The following is a 19,497-nucleotide window of genomic DNA, read 5'->3' as shown; positions in this document are numbered from 1 at the left end:
AGGAATAAGTAGGGAGCCCAGGGGGCATGTGCCGCAGTCTTCCCTCTCCGAGGTCCCCCACCTTGGAGTCTGGTCTCTGTGATGGATCTCCAGCAAGGAAACCTCACCAATGTACATAAAAGGGGCAGGGCAGAGGCTGGAGTCCATGTCCCATCCCTCACACACACAGGACCTGCTGTTGCTGTGAGAGCAGCAAACAGCAAGAACGGAAGACCTTGATTAGCAAGGGTATTGTTTGTGTGCTGGGGTGTTAGAAGTTATTTGGGGAGGAGTGTGTGTCTGGGTGTTGGCACAGCAGTGAATGTAGGGAGGGAGAGGGTGGGACTGGGGTATTGGTAGTGGTAGTGGCACCAACAACTTAATCACCTCCGGACTCCTGGTATGAACTTGCACCCCTGCTCCTGACTGTCAAACACAGCCTGTAAAATCACAGGTAGAAGCTCATTGATTGGTACTTTATCTCCCTCCAAACGTTGATATATCTCCCCCTAAGGGGCTGATTCTGAGTTGGGATGAAAGCAAAAGAGCAAATAACTGGAAAACAACAATGTTGCAATGCCATGGGTGCAAATACATTTATATTTTTGCATGCTGGGTACATACTGTTGCATGTATCTCAGAGTAGCTGGACAACTTTATTGTTACACAGCAATTTATATTTAAGTTTGGACATGCACCTCTAAATATCTAAATCTCTGCACATTTTAAATCTATAGAAATGTCTACAAAAATTTCACATACATTATGTACATTATTGCATTGTTTTACATTTGCACAAACAAATCAGGCAACTTTGAAACTTGAGCAAGTTTTATTTATTTGTGAGCTGTGTTCATTAGTGTTCCAGTCGCATTGAAATCATTATACTTATGCATGACATGTTTCTAAGACAAAATAAAACATGGTTAGCAAAGTTGTAAACTGGATAGTTATAGTCCTTTAGAGTTCAGTTTGATATGGTTGTTCCATAAATACTTAAACCATTAATGCAGTTTTTGTATTCAAATGTTATTTTAGGCTGACACATTTCTTAGCTGCATCTATCCAGTGTTATATACATAATAAGTGCAGAGCCTGCCAACACATAAGAGAGGAGCAAACATATTAAACAAAGCACTTGCTGAATATATATATATATACATATGTGTGTATGTATATATATATATATATATACATACACACACACATATATAATATATATATATATAAATATATATATATATATATATATATATATATATACACATAGTTGACAGAGCTAATCATAATTCTGTCTAAGTATAATCAAATCCCAATGTGAAAAGTGTAATACATGTTTAATTACATTTTCAATTGAATTTGTAGTTACCCATAAAGAGGAGTTGGTATACTGACTCTATTTTAATTTAATTAAGAGCACACATTTGATAGAGCTTTCACTTTATCATTGAAATGTAACAGTAGTCACACAGTGTAGCTGTATAATAAAAATAAATTGATTTATAAACATAAAATAATTTATGTTGCCATGTTTTGTGCATGAACTGTGCCATTATAATAATGAATTGCTGATTTTTACAGAACATAATTGCAGACAAGTAGTGCATTTGTGATTTATAAGACTACTCGTATATTTCTTTAGAATCAGTTATTCTGGTTTCTTGTTAGGACATTTCAGGAGGCGCTAATAATTTGTTTAGAAACATACAATCTACTGTTTCATGATTATAATTACTTTCACATGAACAGAAAAAGAGAAAACCGTACTGTATTTATTTTCTCTTTCTGCTGATATTTAAAAGGGGCTAATAAATGTAAGCCTAGAAAGCGCTGAATCAATTTAAACTAACCACCAAGCATGCAGAATGGATGATTCTATACTGGCCTTTTTAAGTCCCCAAGAATAGATTCAATGGTTGCTGTTAAATTAAAGGTAAAAGTTCTGACCCGCTCCATAGTAGAAGAATACATGACTTTTCTCCAATGTTTGGTTCTTGATTAAATCTATAGAAATATCTCATAAAGAAGAGATGAAGTTTGTATCCAATATCTCCAAATGACAGTAGGACACTACATCTGTGTTTTCAGTTCCTATTTAATGAAGTTTTTAATTGTCCATCTTTGTCCTGTGCAGCTCCGAAGAATCAAATCATTTCCCGCATTACCTCTGCTTTCAACCTCTAGGCAACGTCCTGTACCTTTATTCATTATTGCTCCATTCTGAAATTAAAATAAATAACAAATCAAACATGGGATTATGATTGACAAGCATTAATAAGAATGGACATATTAGGGGCTGACGGAAATCTTACCTACTGTACATAGTCTCTCTACTGAGTCAGAAAGAATAATTTAAACATGCATGTTAATATATGTGTAAACTCCTGTAAAAAATATATTATATAAATATAAACAGTGAATTATGATATCATTGCTTACAATTGGTAAATACTGATATTATCAAATATTAATTTTGAATATGTGTGTGTTATAAAGAATAAAGTAAACTCGAAATAAATTATTAAGTCACCAGGACTTTCTATGACCTTCACAAAGACACATAATTTTGGACATTATTATGGTTACTGAACAGAATGTTAACTTATTATATCCTTAAATTTTATTATATGGCAAACTGCGTTCACAAGGCACTTACTTGAGTGCCACAGGTTGGTGGTTCAGGACCAAATCAAATTATTTATGATCAATGTGATAGGCAAAAAGGTGGCTGCCAATCATAAAATCTGTGTACAAACAGAAGTACAACCTTGTCCACCTTCACATAACTGGACTTGTGGGTGACAGGTAAGCACAATTTACATAATTTAATTTGGGCTTATAGGTGCCATGAAATAAATGTTGATACTCTAGTGCACTGTCATTCAAGAAAGTTTGGGAACCACTGCCATTTGGGACCAGGGCCATATCTACTGATTTGCCAAGATGTTACTCACCAGGGGTGTCGGTTGAGTAGATGAGGACTGCTGACTTGTTTAGCTGACCACAAACTTTAACCCTTGAGCCCACTGCTGCCCTAAGCCTCAAAAAGGCTCTCTACATGCCTTTTGGCCCATGCTCCTAGGTCTGAGTTCCGTCATGGACCATCCATGTTGTTGTGACCCAAAAGTGCAGTACATATTTATTATAATGTATGCATACTATAAGAACAGGGCCGTGCTGTTATTAAAGCTGAATTGAATAAACAAAATTCTCCCATAGGGATTTTCTGATAGGGGGACATTGTGTTTGAAGGGCTACAGCTCAAAAGTTTTGGACGTACTGAGCTAAAATTTGGCATGGATGCAAAGAACCGTCGCTGCCAAATTTCAGGCCACAAAAAATAAAAAAATAGAAATTTGGAATAATCTAAAGCTGAGAATGACCACCACGTTTCTTAATTTTTTAGGTATTTTTGGGAAGGCATAACTCGACAATTTAAGACTTTGGGTTTGTTTTGTTACATTGATATTTTGATAGATACCAGTGTAAGGCCTATTGGGGTTAAGGTTTTTGAGAAAGTTACAGTTTTTCAATAATCAGCCAAATTATGTAGTCTCCATTTTATAGATAGGGAATTTCAATCTGTTGTGCGTGTCAAGTTGCCACCTGCAGGGGATGTACTCAGAGTGGCATTACTTGAGAGCCACAAGATGCCCAACTTTTTCTTGCATCCTGGCGGTGGTGGTGGAGGGCACGGCGACAGTAGCGGCAGATTGTGGTGGTAGCAGCGGGAGACGGCAGAGTGCATGGCGGTGGGAGGCGGTGGAGGGCATCACAGCAATGGTTGCAGGGCTGGATCCAAACGGATCCAGTCCTTGTCTGGCATAAAGAGTTGCAGAGTTCAGCAATGGGGGTGTGTGAGGATACGGGGTTCTCTCAATCACCCAGACACCGAGCAGATGAAACCAAAGTGGTGGTTAATTCTTCATGGTACAGAGAAATAGATAATCCACACAGACAAGAGGTAAACAACGCAAATAGGCAATATGCAGGTATCAGTCCAGATAGAGCCAGTCCCTGGGAGGGTAAAGTTCCAGGACAATTCCACACAAGAGCTAACATCGCACAGCTTCGCACAGAAAAAAACTGTCACAATCACACAGTAGTGATAGTGTATAAGTCCACCCAAGCATTTCTGGGATACCACACCATAGAAACTATAACAGATCACACAGCAGTGATAGCGTATTAGTCCACACTGGTGAATGAAGATCTCCACACAGGAGTTTCCAAATGTATACGTCCAAACAGGACTGGTGATGTGCTCCACCAAGCACCTTGGAAGAATGATACCTCTTAGCCAAAGTCAGTGACTAACATGAGGAGCTGCCCTGCATGACCTCTTTTAAAACCTTTCAATTTCTCATGGTGCTTGTGACCACCAAGGGGAGTTGCACAGTTCCCTGATTGGTGTGGGTCCCTTACCCTGTCCATCCCACCTACCTTCCCCTGCTGTCATGTTCCCGATGAACACATGCTGGCACGGCTCCGTGGAGACTGTTAAATTCCAGAGAGGAACAAAGGGAGGCTAATAGAAGGAACAATGACAGGGTAATTGGTTTAAGTCTTGAGTGTTCCCTGCGGAGGTGGAATTTAACCCATGAGGTGCTTTTTCTGTGAGATGTTACATTTCTCTGCTGGTTACTTCCTGTGTGGCTAGGTCAGAATAACGAATGGATAAAACAGGCAAATGGACAAGGGCTAAACATAAAGGCTAAAAAGTATTGCACATTACATTTCTTCACAGCGTGCCTTGGAGGCATTTGCAGTTTTAAAAATGGCACCGCATGGCACAACTTTTAAAAATCATAATGGCCATGGGGAGCCAATCACGATTCACCATTTTATCATCCCGCTCCCTCGCCCCTGCTTATATTAGCCAGTGTGAGACAGGGGCAACCAGTATGATGGCTGAATAGGAGCAAGAAAGAGCTCCTGGAGAGAGAAGGTGCAGAGGAAGTCCTGGATAGGCAGCAGCGATGAAAAAGATCTAACAGGCCTCCACCCCCAAGGTGAAGATCCAGATAAATAAAATATTAAAACATTATGGCCCTGATTCATACCTGCTCACTGCCACAGGCAGCTCACAGGGTCTGTGGGCATTTTTGTTTTTTTTTCTCCAGGCTGCTCGCAAAGCTGTGGGTGTCCACCCACAGCTTGTGCGAATGGGCTGGAGACTGTCAGGATTTTCACGACCATCAGACTTGTGACGAGACCCTGTGGTAGGGTCTCAGCTGCCGCAAGCCCGAGTGGACTCCCTGCTCTAATAGAGCAGGAAGTCCCCTACTGACATCACTAGTGATGTCAGTTGGTCCTCCCACAAATGCCAGGTGTTCCTAAGGGGACACGTGTTTGTGCAGCCACCCCCCCTACCCGCCTACAAAAAGGGGAGCTGTCACTCACCATCGACAGCCACCCCATCTTGTAGTGAGCCCCACAGCAACTGAAGCTCAGTCACTCTTCGGGGCTTGCGCATGCACTCACCGGATGCGGCGCATGCGCAGGGCCCAAACATTGAGCTGCTTGCGAGCGCTATGTGCTGGTGAGCGGCTCTGAATTAGGCCCCATGTGTTGTGTCTTTATTTTAATATTTATTTTACAGGAGAGCTAGTGGCACCAGTGGGCCCTTAATGTCCCACATGCTGATAGTTGTAGTACCGACATGTGGGGGAGGCTTGCTGGGACCTTTGTAAAAGACAATATTACTTTTTAACCCCATCAACTTCGCACCCCCCGGCCTACCCTGGAGAGGTAGGACCACTTGATTGGGGGGTCCCCACCATTCCAGGGATCCCTTGGCTGACTAGCTGTGGTGAGAATGCTTTGGCAGCAGGAACCTGTGAAGCATTTTTCATGGCTGTAGCATTACAGCCCTGCTAGTGGAGCATGGTGTTCTTTTAAAAAATACGGGCGATCCTCACGCTTTTTTTTTCCACCATATATTTAGAACCAGCACAGGCTCCATGAGCCTTGTGTTGGTTGTGCTTAGGTTGGGGGATCCCAGGACAATTTTTTCTCCCTATCAACCTGCCATCCACTGGCAAGTGATGTGAAGGATAGCCCTGGGCTGGGTAACCCTTTATTGGGAGGGTCCTCATCTCCCCAAGGGATCCCCACCTGGGCTGACTAGCCAGGGGTGAGAATGCTTTGGCCAGGGGACTCCATGAAGCATTGGTATTACATCTCCACTAGTGGAGCCCATTGCTGGTTTTAAAAATAGGGGGGACTCCCATGCTTCTTGTCCCCTGTATTTTTAGAACCAGTGCTGGCTCCAAGAGCCTCATGTTGGTTCAATAAATACAGCAGACCCCCTAGTTTTATATTCTCCGTAAGTTGAACCAGCGCCAGTTAAAAGAGACTAATTATGTTTAGGATGGGGGACCCAGAACAATTATTTTCCCTATAGACCCCAGGACCAGTGGGCAGGGATTCAGGGGATAGCCATGGGCTTCAGCTCCAGCCTGGGTTACCATGGAGTGTGGGCACCCCTTTATTAGGGGGGTCACCACCTCCCCAGGAATCCCTGGCCTGGGCTGACTTGTTGGGGGGATTAATGCTTGGGCCGGGGGACCCCGTCAAGTGTATCCCCTGACTTCGGCATTACCTCCCACTAGTTAAGCCCAGTGCTGGTTCATTAAGCCCAGTGCTGGTTCACATGCTTTTTTCCCCTTGCATGTTTCAAACCATCATTGGCACTAAGAGCCTGGTGCTGGCTATGCTTGGGAGGGGAGATCCCACTCCATGTTGTTTTCTTTTACAGGAGAATGAAGATGACAAAATCCCTGAGGAAGTGGCAGCCACGTAAAAAAGCTTAAAAGCCTCCACCACAAGTAAAGTTGACAGATGAAGATGGCGGAAACCCTGAGGGAGGCAGCTGCCATGCAAAAGAGGTTGAAGGCCCCCACCAGCCTAAGTGAAGTTGACAGATGAAGATGACAGAAGCCCTGGGGAAGGCATCTGCCTTGCAAAAGAGCTTGAAGGCCACCACCAGCCTAGGTGAAGATGACAGATGAAGATGACGGAAGCCCTGGGGGAGGCAGTGAACACATAAAATACCTTAAAGTGTGCCACTCCCCCAGGTGAAGATGACAGATGTAGACAATGGAAGCCATGGGAGATGCAGCTGCCATGCAAAAGAGCTTAAAAGCCCCCACCCCCTGGTGAAGATGATAGATGAAGAAGACGGAAGCCCTGGGGGAGGCAGAGGCCATGCAAAAGAGCTTAAATGTTGCCACCCTCCTAGGTGAAGATGTCAGATGAAGATAGCAGAAGCCATGGGGTAGGTGGAGGCAGTGCAAATGAGATTAAAGGCCACCACCCCCAGGTGAAGATGACAGAAACCCTGGGAGAGGTGAAGGCCACTCAAAAGAGCTTAAAGGCTGCTGTCCCCCAGGTGAAGGTCCTGTTCAATAAATTATTACAACACAGTGCAAAGGCAGCTTGAGGCAACATAAAGAAATAGAAGGGTTGATAGATACCAGCTCAAAGTATATGAAAGGTGTCCAGCAAGGGTGGTATATGTCTTCCTGCCCACTACCCCAGCCCATTCATGTCTGTATATTCAGTTAGTTACAAATATGGCAGCAGTCATCACTATAGATGAGGTTGCCTTTACATGCATTTATAGGCAGCCCTATATTTCCAGATTTCCTAACTACAGTCTGCATTCCATTATATTTACATTTATGGCACATGATGCCTTTTCCACAGCCAAGAGTAAGATTGCTACATCCTCAACCAAATGGCAGATTTATTGTTTTCTTAATCTAGATTGATTATGTATTCTCCATAATATAGAATTAGATGCAAAGATAATATCCACATGTTTTTCAAGAATAGACTTCTTCGTAATCTCTTCATGGCTTTATTTGTATTACTTAGCTGACCTTGTCACTACTCAGTCCTGGGCTTCTACACAAATAAAACAACTTCCTCCTTGCAGCTAATTAGGTCTACATCATGATGATGCTTCCTTTTTTACATTTTACCTCTTTAGTTGTTAACTGTAGGAACTAGCTAGTTCTATTTCTGTCATGCTCTGACCAATAAACACGACCCTATTTATTCTCATGGAGAGTATCCATGAATGGCAACTTTTCATTTTGCCAAGACTGATTGCTACAGGACTGAAAGGAACTTTCTAAGGATTTGTGAGTAATAAATTGGTGAACGAGGGGTGTGGTTGTGTGTTATTATAAGAATAATACCACATTTGGTGGGTGTGTGCTGTGTATATTTTGACTACAATGGTCCCTTGATGCCTGGGCATCCTGGTTTTTGTCATTCTCAAGTGCCATCATGCCCTGAAAGTCTTGCTGGGACCAATGGTCCACCATTAAAAACAATAATATTAATGATAAAATTTCATTATATACTGCATGTAATCATTGCATCAGGACTGTTGTCTTTCTGGAGGGGAGACCCAATTTCCTAGGGATTCCATTCCTGAACCAGCCACTCTAGGGCTCATTGAAATTTTAACAGGGTGACCAGGGCGTATTAAGAGAGGAGGGGCCCTGTGTGCAATCTCCGTCCGGGGCTCCCTCCTCCCTAGCCAGTGCCCTGCAGCATACTCAGCACTACAATAGACTCTGGGCACTAGTCTGTGCCAGAGTCTACTGCGCATTCACAGGTCATTGGGGAAATGGCGCAGCAGCCATTTTCCTGGTGGTTTTCCTGCTGCTCATTTTCCCAGTGATTTGTACTGCAATGCTACCGCTGACATGGGATTCCTGAGAGGTAAATATTTGTGTGCGGGCTGCGTCCACCTGCACCCTTTATAGATATGCCCCTATATTTTACACTTCACTATCACTTTTTAGCCCTTTTTCGTGTGATGCCCTGGGGATGGTCCTTGGCTAGATTCTTTTGGGGTTCCCTGTGCCTCGTACATGAACCCCATAAAGTTAGGGACGCCAGTATAGAGGAGCCTCCTAGGTGAGTCAGCTCTCAGCTTATACATGTTCTGTTATCATGCAGTACATTAATTTCTAATTATATGACCCAAAGTGGGTGCTACTGTACTATTAGGTAGCAACAATTATTTTGGGGTGAGCGTTTGGGTGTGGGGCCCCCGGAGTTGCTCTGGCTGGGCCTTTTTCAGGGCATCACCACTTAATTCACATAGATATTTTTTCATCACTATATTTGTTTGTCTATTATTTATGTAATTTTAACTCTTTCTCATTATGTTAACACTTATTGATTTATCTTTACACATTTATACTTTACTCTTCACTATCACCTTTTTTCCCTTTTTTGTGTGATGCCCTGAAGATGGTCCTTAGCTAGATTCTTTTGGGGTTCCCTGCGCCTCGGATGTCAACCCCATAATGTTAGGGACGCCAGTATAGAGGAGCCTTGACGCTGGCCTGGCGCTTATTCATATATTTGCAAGTGTATGTAACTAATACCTCTGAATTTCTATTATTATGTAGGATTCAAGTATTTTTGTTGATATTGCTGCAGTGTGCTGGAGGGCAAATCCCTTTTTTTCTGTAGTTCAGTGTAAACCCCACCCTTTACAAGCACCTGTGCAAAGTCATTAAACTGATGTGAGCGACCACCATACTTTTTGTTTGCATGCCCCTAGGGGGACTCCACGCTGCTGTATGTCTCTATGTTATAGCATCACCGGCCCTCGCTGGTTCAGCTGAGTGCTGGTTAGTGAAAAATAGGGGGGACCCAACGCTTCCCCCTCATGATTTTTCAATACCAGCCTAGGCTGAAAAATCTAGGGCTGGTTATCAGTTTATGGGGTAGGGGGGGGACTCCTTAATTTTTTTTTACATCACCATGTTTTTAAACATTTTTTTTTATCAAAGTCTGCACCGATCCTATTAATTTATACAGTGCTTCAAACCTACGGTGGATTCTCGTCAGTTTACTGTAAAACAGGTGATTCAAAACCGATGCTTGGTAAGTACTGTTGCTTTAGAAACTAAACCACCATCGATACCAGCCAGATTTGAATTGACAGCAAAGCTGATGCTTAATAAATATACTGCTTACAGTACCTCCATTCCCCTCCTCAAAACAAAACTGTAACTGCCACATGCAGCCCTCTCCTCAATAACATAAACACAAGTTTGGTGCTTCCAAAATGATTAGCACATTCCTGCTGCTGTGAACATTCCACTGATTTGATTGGCTACGCTTAGAAGAAAATAGTTTTACTGTTTTAGCATATAATGTTCCGACCCACACCCTAGTCAAATGCACTTTAAAAATGTAAATCATATTTAGGTAATTTATGACAAAATAAATAGATTAGCTAGAGTAATAGTTTTTACAGCACGTTTGCTCATTCGTTATTAACAGTGGTTAGGCAAAAACACTGCTCCTTACCTGTATAAAACTCCAGCGTTTGTGAAGTGTGCTTTTCACTTTATCACAATCCATAAGTTGGGGAAATTTACTTTTTTTATTATCCACCAAGCAGCGGGTATCAGGTAAGAGAATTGTGCTCCCTAGTGTACCAATATGGAGGTATCCTTCTTTTGTATATCTCCCAAGCTGCAAACACATAATGACATTAGCATTATGTAAAAATTAATTATAACAACATTGACACAATTTTACGTTTATTATGTGTCATCAATATAACATCAGTATTTTGCATGTAACAGTTTCTCCATACATTAAATGTAAAATTAATAGCTAGAAAAAGCTCTTCATTATTTCTGTGTATTTTTTTTTTTTTTACAAACATGTTCTCTAAAAGAGATAAGCATCGTCAGGGGGCATCAAGAGTGGTGCGCGGGTGTGTACTTACCTGGGCCTGGAGATGCCCAGAGCAGCAAACCCCTCCCACTGCTCTGCCCACTGTCCCTGGCCATGCCTATATGGAAGCGCAGTCGCAGGGGCACATTGGGCAGTGAAAGAGAGTAAGCTGCTGCTTTTACGGCACTGCGTAAGTATTTTATTCAGGTTTTTTGGGGGGAGGAGGCGTGGCTAATTCACCACAGAATTGGCCATGCTACACACCAGTACCAGAGCCCGTAAGATCTCTTAACATCCCTGTGCATGGATTTTGGACAGATTTATGTGATGTGTATTTCAATACAAACTCATTTTTGCACGTTTCAGAATTTTACATGTGTTTTACAAAAGTCAACAGGCACTAACAATTTTCTGGCAGTACTGTGCTGGCATACTGAGAATTTATATAGAAGTTTTCTGTAGAAACCAGAGACATGTCCACTGGACACTCCAACAAAAGCATTGAATCAGGTGAATTTCAAAAATTCAATTTCAGTGAATCAAACTGCAAATTCTTTATGATTTGCAAAATAATAAAATAATTAATGGGCACTTGGAATCAGGCCAGTTACAAAAGGGCAAATATTAACAAATGTCTACAACTCTATAAAAGGAACTCACATTTATATTGTCTGTGATGCAAACCGATTCTGGGGGAGGGTTGGTGGAAAATTACTAAACTGTGGGTTTGCTGCCATTATGAAATCGATGGGCATCCTCTGTTGTTTACAGGCATGCAGGACGGTCCCGCACACTTCCCACTCCCCAAACAGCTGCAGTCAGCCAAACAGGCCCATTGTTCTGTACTGGTGCACTATAGGCCCCACAAAACTCTTGTTCCCCAGGAAACCCTTAGTCACAATCCAGGAATAAAAACTGCAGTACATTCCAGACCCCATAGCAAAATGTGGGAGGAGGGGGTTCTGTGATGGTACTGATTCTTTGGGCTAAATTTACTAAGTTATCTTGATCCAATATGATCCCCCACAATTGATTATTTCCAGTTTCCTCATAGGTTTCACATGTAAAAAGAAATCAGAATAAATCTTGTATTGTGGTAAGTTATATTAGTAGAGATCCAAAGTATTCACACCAACATAACATGCTCTTACATTCAACAATAATGGGTGTGTAGAATAAACATTCAGTATGTTCTGCAACAGGAGTGTCATATATTTTGGTGGGTTTCTACAGATTAGTCAACAGAGAAAATATTGGTTATGGAAATACAAAACTGGAATCAGACCTGACACAATACTTAAGCCAGACTTGCTTCCATAATTAATAATATATTTACCCATTATAATGTAAAGCCAAACCATTTTTACTGAAAGCTAGATCTGGCTCCAGGACTTCTGTATGGAAGTTTTGGTGGGTGCTGCTCAGATGCAGATTAATCAAGAGAAAAAAATGTCAAAATCAAATGAACCAGGGCCAGGAAGCAGATAAACAATGGCAGCAGCATCATTAATATCAACATCAAAATAAATTTGTAAGGTGACACAAGACTGCAGCACAGAACAGACAAGAAAACAATCACACATAAAAAAATAAAACAAAAGATACATGAAAGTTATGAGAGAACAGTTATCAGAGCAGTAAAATCATAAAGTATGATGGTGTGGTGGTGTGCGAGGACTGATGAGTGAAAGAAGAGACTGACAATGAGTGTGGGATCCAAACCTATTTATTGGGCAGACACAATGCTTCCCTAGGCGGTTCCGTAGGTAAGTTCAGTTTCTGTGGGTAGGGATAATGTCTCTGTACAGCCCACAGTTGGGAAGTAGGTTGACCCTTTCAGGGGGCTCCTTTGGCGTGCGGTCCTTATTCCGGCACATTCCCCTGCTTGACCTTTGGTTGACAGACTTGTGGCAACCGGGGTGTAACAATGGTGTTGTGCCCAGGAGTTCATGCAGTTGGCGGCATCCCACACTGCGGTTGGGATATGCTTACCTACCGGTAGGTGAAGTGCGGTCCATGGTGGAAAGCGGTGGCTGTTGTGATCCCAATGGCTGGCCAGGGGGTGTGAGTTGCCTCCGCGATCCTGCGGAGTGCCTGGCAGTCAGGTGCCCATGATGTTCAACTGTGACAGTCACTGGATGGTGATCTTATGATGCGGAGGTCCGCGTTGTGGTTCAACCCCACAGTCCCATGGGGTCAGTGTATAAGTCCCAGATGGGACAGGCAGGGTTTACCAAACCATGATGAGTGGTCTGCTTCTGGACTTGGATGCAGTGATACTGGGTGTAAGTGAGGCTTGGGTGCCAGTTATTTGAAGAGCTGTGGTGGTCTCCAACACGTTTCGGCCGTCGGGGTTTTATCATGGAGTTACTGTGGTGTTTGGAAAGCTTTTTTTTAAAGGGGACTTCCGGGTGTGTGGGTGGCCACGTGCATGTGATTAACCAATCCTGCGTGTGTGTGGTCTCGGGATGCTGATGTGGCTGAAGGAAGTGTGGCCTGTGACAAGATCCATGACGTGTCATGTCACATGGGGGTAACCAGACAGCATGCTGTGCTGCTGGGCTAACGTGTGTCCTGAGTATCCATGAATATGCCCATCAGATAGGGTGAGACCGGGATTAGTAAGTGACGTAGTGCGTCACATGATGGTGAGAGAATGAGCAGAGAGAAAGTGGGTTGTGCAATTGTACACAAATCAACTGAGAGGGAAAGGGGAGAAGAGAGATGGAATGCTAGCTGGAGAGAGAAGCAGCGCCAAAAGAGACTATATTAAGAATAAGGTTGATCAGAGTGTTTGGAGTGAGTTTGGAAGGTGCCGGAGGAGAGAAACATTGGGCAATGTGCAGGCAAGTATTGGGTGGAGGGAGTGGAGGTGTTGAAAGGTAGCCAAATCATGTGGACAGATAAAGGGGGAGGAGAAGAGTGTGAGAACCTCATCTCCATTGACACCAGGCAAATATAAGCCCAAGAAAGAGCACATATTAGGTCTGACAGAATTCCTACACAATATAATACCACAATAATTAACAAAAAAGGTAAGATCAACTTATCATATAAAGGGAAATGTATGCATGTGGAAGTAAAAATCTATACACAGTGTGCATGCCCATTTTTGTGATGGACATACCTGCCCAGTAGCTTGTGCACAACCTTGTTGACTCAAGCCATGACGAGGCACATAAATGATGGAAGAGTGAACACATCAGCACCTAAGAAGCTGTAAACTATTTACTTAGAGCCTTGCAACTGCTGAACCAAGGCAATGCACCTGTAGTGGGACATGGAAGTTATTTTAATACAATGAACATTCACCTGGTGGGTTATGTCTTACATGAGCCATAACCCACCTATGAGGATTCTGCATTGTTGTCACTGTCAGTCACTGACTTTTCATGTGTGTGATTTCAATTACTCTGAGCTGCAAGGCAGGTGTGTTGCCTGCAAATGAGAGAATGTCAGTTTCTGCTATGGTATTACCCTGATTTGATTACGTGAACTTGATATTATTAAGTTGAGCTGCTATGCAGGTGTTGTTACCTAGTAGTGCAGTTCGGCTGTGTCTGGTATTTAAGATCTGTCTTGACACTCCAACTCTGTGTGTGATAGCATTTGTTCTCAGCGTAATGTCCTGGTCCTTTGCTGTATATTTCTTTTATTTTTTTCCTGGGATATTTTCTATGATTATGGTTCCTGTGCTGTATGCTCTGTTTCAGTCTCCTGATACAGATGGTATGTTTCCTAATTACAACCTACTACTATTCCTGGTTCTGATTCCTGGCAGGGCTTAATCGGGACTTCAGTCTGGCTCCTGGACAGTCATCCTTGTTCCTATTTCCAGCCTGGCTTCAAGGTGCTCAGCATCCATTTCTGGCTGAGTTGGACGCGTCCTATATTGCTGCATCTGCAGAGCTAGACATCTGGTACTATATAATTTTGGTACATTGCTCCAGTATTCAACTAATCCGCATCCAGGCCTGTCTGCACTGGGATCATCATCTGCACTCGCCTCAGCTACCATCATCCAAGTGGAGTGGTAAGAACTGTGCTAGACTTACTTTGGGGTCTCTTTCTGAATGCAATGAGGGGATCTGGGCCCATCTCAGTCAATGGAATTACCTGCACTCTGTTTGTGCTGATATTATACTGTGTAAACAACCATTTGCTAATGTCTTTGTCTGGGCTTGGTACGGCATCCCGATGGTCAGAATCTCAATGGTTAGAATGCCATGAGTGGAATCCCGATGGTGCAAATGCCAGTGATTTTCAGTAAGTATTCTAAAGCTAACCCCAGCACTAATCCTAACCCACCCCTCCCGCAGCCTGACCCTAACCATCTCCCTGCAGCCTAACCCTAACCCTCCCCTTCAGCACCCTAACCCTCCCCTCCAGCAGCCTAACCTTACCCCTTCCATTCCCACAGCCTAAATCTAACCCTAATACTTAACATTTGAAGTTGTTGGCATTTTGATATTCCGGGATCCCGCAGCCAGTCTAGTGCATGCCAGGATTCTGACTGTTGGGATGCTGACTACTTCCTGGCCATTGATTTTAATACAGTACCTCTTTGTCCAGATTATTTGAATTTACAGCTTCAATATATGCATATGCTACTAAATTGTTGGTAATTTTGACAAAAGAAAAATCTGGAATAATATTTTCCTTTCTGGTCCTATAATATGGAACCTCTTGTTGCAGTCTAAATCATGTGGTTCTAGTTAAAGAGGGCCAGCTACAATGCATGTTAGTTTAATAATATTCTCTAGTCCCTTTTCAGTTTTTTCAAACATGTTTTTCATTGTTTGGATCAGTGGTTGCACAATATTAAGTTCAAAGGAAGTCGCATTGATTGAGGCAGACAGGACTGCCTTTTTTCAAGTTAATCATTAGATAGGTCTAGAGCTGAACAACACTCTAGATAGACTTTAGAGCTCTTATCCCTGAAAAAGAGGGTTAGCTACAGTCTGAGAATGTTAAATAGGCATGTTAAGTAGGCTGCAGGAGTATAGACTCTCATGACTATGTATTGCATAATCTGAACAAGAGTTTTTGTTGCAAGTAGAATGAGCTATTATATGTTTTCCAGGTGTTATTGTAACAGCATGGACCGTATGGTTATCTCAAAACAAACACTGTGTTATTGGATGACGTCCTCCTGTGTTCCTCTTCATGTCAGTAATGTAAAGCGAAAACCAGGGTGTGGTGTAAATGTGCCCTCTCCAGCCACTGAAACTCATTTAAATGTCCTGAAATTTGAAGCTCAAGTGCATGATCCTCCCATTAGCTGAAGCAATATTCTGAATTCTCAATCTTACTCCAATCTTGACATAAGATCTCCATGTAAACAGGTGCATATGACAAAATGGAAAAATGTGGCCATATGTTTGCACATTCATAAATGACTCATATACAGGGCTATTAAAATTAGAGTACCACATTATAGTTTGTTTTTTTAAGAACCAGGTGTCAGATCTGAAAGACAGAACTAGATGTCATGTGCTACCTATGCCACCAGATTGCTACATTCTGCTATAGAGATTGCAGTTCTTCAAATAGAAACTGTTGTTGAACACAATGGAGGACACATTGAACAATTACAATGATATTCAAGCAGCTTGTAGTAAAACAGTGGCACCTGGTGACAAAATACTTTGTTCAATAAATGGTAAGACATTCTCTGAAGTACCTGTTGTCCACATTTAATTTAATTATGAGCCATACAACTTGCTCTAGAGTCTTCCAAGCAATGATACTTTAATTTTAACAGCCCTGTATATATATTTTTATATTAACAAATTGTACCAAACTACTTGATCACTTGGTCATTAGTATTATCTGTTCATAGTACATATTATGGGTATTGTATGTGGAGATAATTTTTGTGAAACTTAGAAATTGGTCACCAGTTGTACAACCTGTAGCTGATGCAGAATTGTTTGTGGGTGTAAATAAATCCCAGGAGTACTGTATTGTACATCGATTTTCCAGAGAAACCTGTCTACAAGTAAAATCAAATAAATTGTACCAATGTATACAGTACATTTCATATGTTAACAAATAATTCACAACATAATTTATTATGAGTTACAAATGTATTAAAGAGGAGCACTTAAAACAAAATAGAATTGTTCATTGGTAAGATCATGATTCTCTAAAATGTGGGAGAATTTAAAGTGAGTATTATAAAAAAAAAAGTCAAAATAATTTTAATACTGTTCACTGTATATAAGTAAAAATAATTATTTTCTTAAAACATATCATACTCCGAAAAAACAATTTTTTTATCTGTGGACTACAGGGACATGACTTTTTGGAATCAGGATATGTTTATAGCAAATTAGATCTACTGTAGGGTTGGGCCTGGGAGGATGATGTGTATACCCACATACTCATGAATATTGGGATGCACGCTAAGCAAATATAATGTGAGGCCAAAATCATGGTTACCTAAATTAATATAGGATAAATTAATGTATGTTAATAAAACAGCAAAAAATCGTGCTAACATGAGCAACTGAAATGTTCTTTTAAAAGGTTAAAAGGACTAGTAAAATGGCTACAATACATTATTTCTGATAGGACTAGTGATTCTGCTTTAGAAGTGTTTGATAATTAGATTTTCTGACAAAAGTCTGGAATAAAATCACTTCAGTGGTTTTATGGCTGCTTCTACTTGATAAACAAGCCCCAAAGTATTGCAATCATCACAAACTGATTACTCTAGAATAACAGAAACTATTACTGCTCAATTGTGTAAATCTTTATAATCATCTATACATGACTGTAAATTATGAACTATGAGCCATAAAACAAATACAAAAATATCAAACCTGAGGGCCCCAACCATGGCATGGGTACATTATAGCTGTATGATTCTCCTGTGGGCCTTGGTCTAAACAAACATCTTTAGCTTTGTTATTCCGCAGCTGTAGAAACAATAAAAAGAGTTTTTAAGATTTTTGATAATTTTTTGGGGGGTAAAAGGTATTTATAATAGCAAACTACTGCCCACTAAACAGCAATTTTCTAAATAATTTTACAGTAAAATAAATATAATCCTCATATATGCGGTGTGGGTTCCCTATGCTTGTGCAACCTCAATGCTGCCTGGAGCCTAGAGCCAGCTCATAAGCCACTTATCAATTTATTAGTAGCGTGCAGTGTCAGTAAAGGACTTTGGGAGAGAATAGGGCTGTATTCAATCAGACGCGAAAAGCCGTTCTCTTGCGAAAAAGTATCGCGGATTACGTCATATCGCCCGGCAGAAACTTTTCGCCGTATTCAATTCCAAATAGTTTTCGCGTATGCGAAAACGCAATGCAGTGTAATAGGCGAATAAGATTCGCCTATGAATAGGTGGTGAAAAAAAGTGCAGAATTGCGGTTTTGGGGTACAAATGTCGGGAAACCACTCAGCACCCTTGGGACAGCCCCCCAAAGTATAACTGCATTAAAAAATCCCTAAAAAAAATTGAGGAACACCCCCAAAAATTACTTTGAAAATGGGGGCGAAAAAGTGCAAAGTGGGGGTACAAACTTTTAAACTAGCCAAATAGACTTTTGTGGGGTCTGCAAGTATGGTGGAGGTGTTTATTTGGTTGCAGGTGCTTGCTGAAGGTGCATTTTTTAAAACTTCACTTTTGCGATTTTAAACCATGCTTGCACCCATTTTCAAGTACCCCAAATTTGACAGGACTATGTAGTTTCTATAAAAAAACTGTTTAATGTTATTCTTCACCACTTGTGCAAAGATGCTAATTTGAGGCAATTCACAGCACTGAAGTACCCAAAATAGCTTCAGTAGGCTACAGTATATTGATCCCCAATGTTAGTGAATCTTTTGGGGGTTGTCAGGCTGATTTCCCCATTTTTGACAGCACTTTTCGCCTGTTTGAGTATCGCTGGGACACGTTTTTGCATCCTTTGGAATTGAATACGGGGAAAATAGCGGGAGCGTGCCCGATAATTTTCCGCGGCAAAAACACACGATGCAGGCGAAAAGTGCGGCAGGCGGAACCTTTCCGACTTTTCATGTCTAATTCAATACCGCCCTAAAAATTTGAAATGTTTGCTGACCCCTCTGTCTTGGTTTTGGGTATGGATTCACCTTCATGTTTTGGTTTGGGGTTTGCAAAATCTCTCTCAAGTGTTTTAGTTTTATATCTGTTTTTTTTTTTTAAATTGCTAAAAAGTTTTTAAATACAGCTAAAATCATGTAATTTTTGCAATCCAAAACCCGATATTCAGATTTAAAATCCAAATTCGGAATCGCAGGAAGATCAGTACTGCGACTCGGATCTGTCCGGATTCACGAAATTTAGGTGGATTTGGATTTCTGGAGAACCGAACCGCACATCTCTACTAAAAATAACAGTGGATAATATTGTTTAATTATGAATATGGGTCTTTTATGCTGATAGAACCATGCATTCTGCGTCCCATAGCTAAATTTGGATAGAGGCAGTGCTGGAAGTGTGCCGGTATGCAACGTTATGACATACCGGTACTTCCGAGGTAACAATACAGTATGTTTATAAATGGGGCAGACTAGATGGGCCAAGTGGTTCTTATCTGCTGTCAAATTCTATGTTTCTATGTTTCCAGCACTAGTCAATTTTTTTTTTTAGCTTTTATAATTTCTCAGGACTGCAGAGAGCTGAGTGTGGAGGGTGGAGACATGGCTTAAGCACCAAGTGGGAACATGCAGAGTGACAGTCTCTCTCACTCAGGCATTCTCCTGCTGTGCCACCCCGTCCCGCGCTACCCTGACAACCCTTCATACTGCCCGTCGCAGCACCTG

General features: G+C 41.6%; 1 protein-coding gene across 1 annotated transcript in view; it reads right to left on the bottom strand.

Annotated features, from left to right (window-relative positions):
* Nucleotides 1–1,249: 1,249 nt before the first annotated feature.
* Nucleotides 1,250–19,497, bottom strand: part of GALNT17 (polypeptide N-acetylgalactosaminyltransferase 17) — a 492,961-nt gene continuing 474,713 nt past the window's right edge. Inside the window, exons 9-11 of the mRNA XM_088445857.1 lie at nucleotides 17,529–17,624; nucleotides 10,327–10,494; nucleotides 1,250–2,199 (exon numbers count right to left, since the gene is read on the bottom strand). Of these exons, the coding sequence (XP_088301983.1) occupies nucleotides 2,071–2,199; nucleotides 10,327–10,494; nucleotides 17,529–17,624 (393 nt within the window). The 3' untranslated portion in view covers nucleotides 1,250–2,070. The remainder of the gene's footprint in view (nucleotides 2,200–10,326; nucleotides 10,495–17,528; nucleotides 17,625–19,497) is intronic.

This window comes from Taudactylus pleione, unplaced genomic scaffold, assembly GCF_031769625.1.
Source record: "Taudactylus pleione unplaced genomic scaffold, aTauple2 ptg000391l, whole genome shotgun sequence".
Taxonomy (NCBI): domain Eukaryota; kingdom Metazoa; phylum Chordata; class Amphibia; order Anura; family Myobatrachidae; genus Taudactylus; species Taudactylus pleione.
This window is presented reverse-complemented; position numbering and strand designations above follow the sequence as displayed.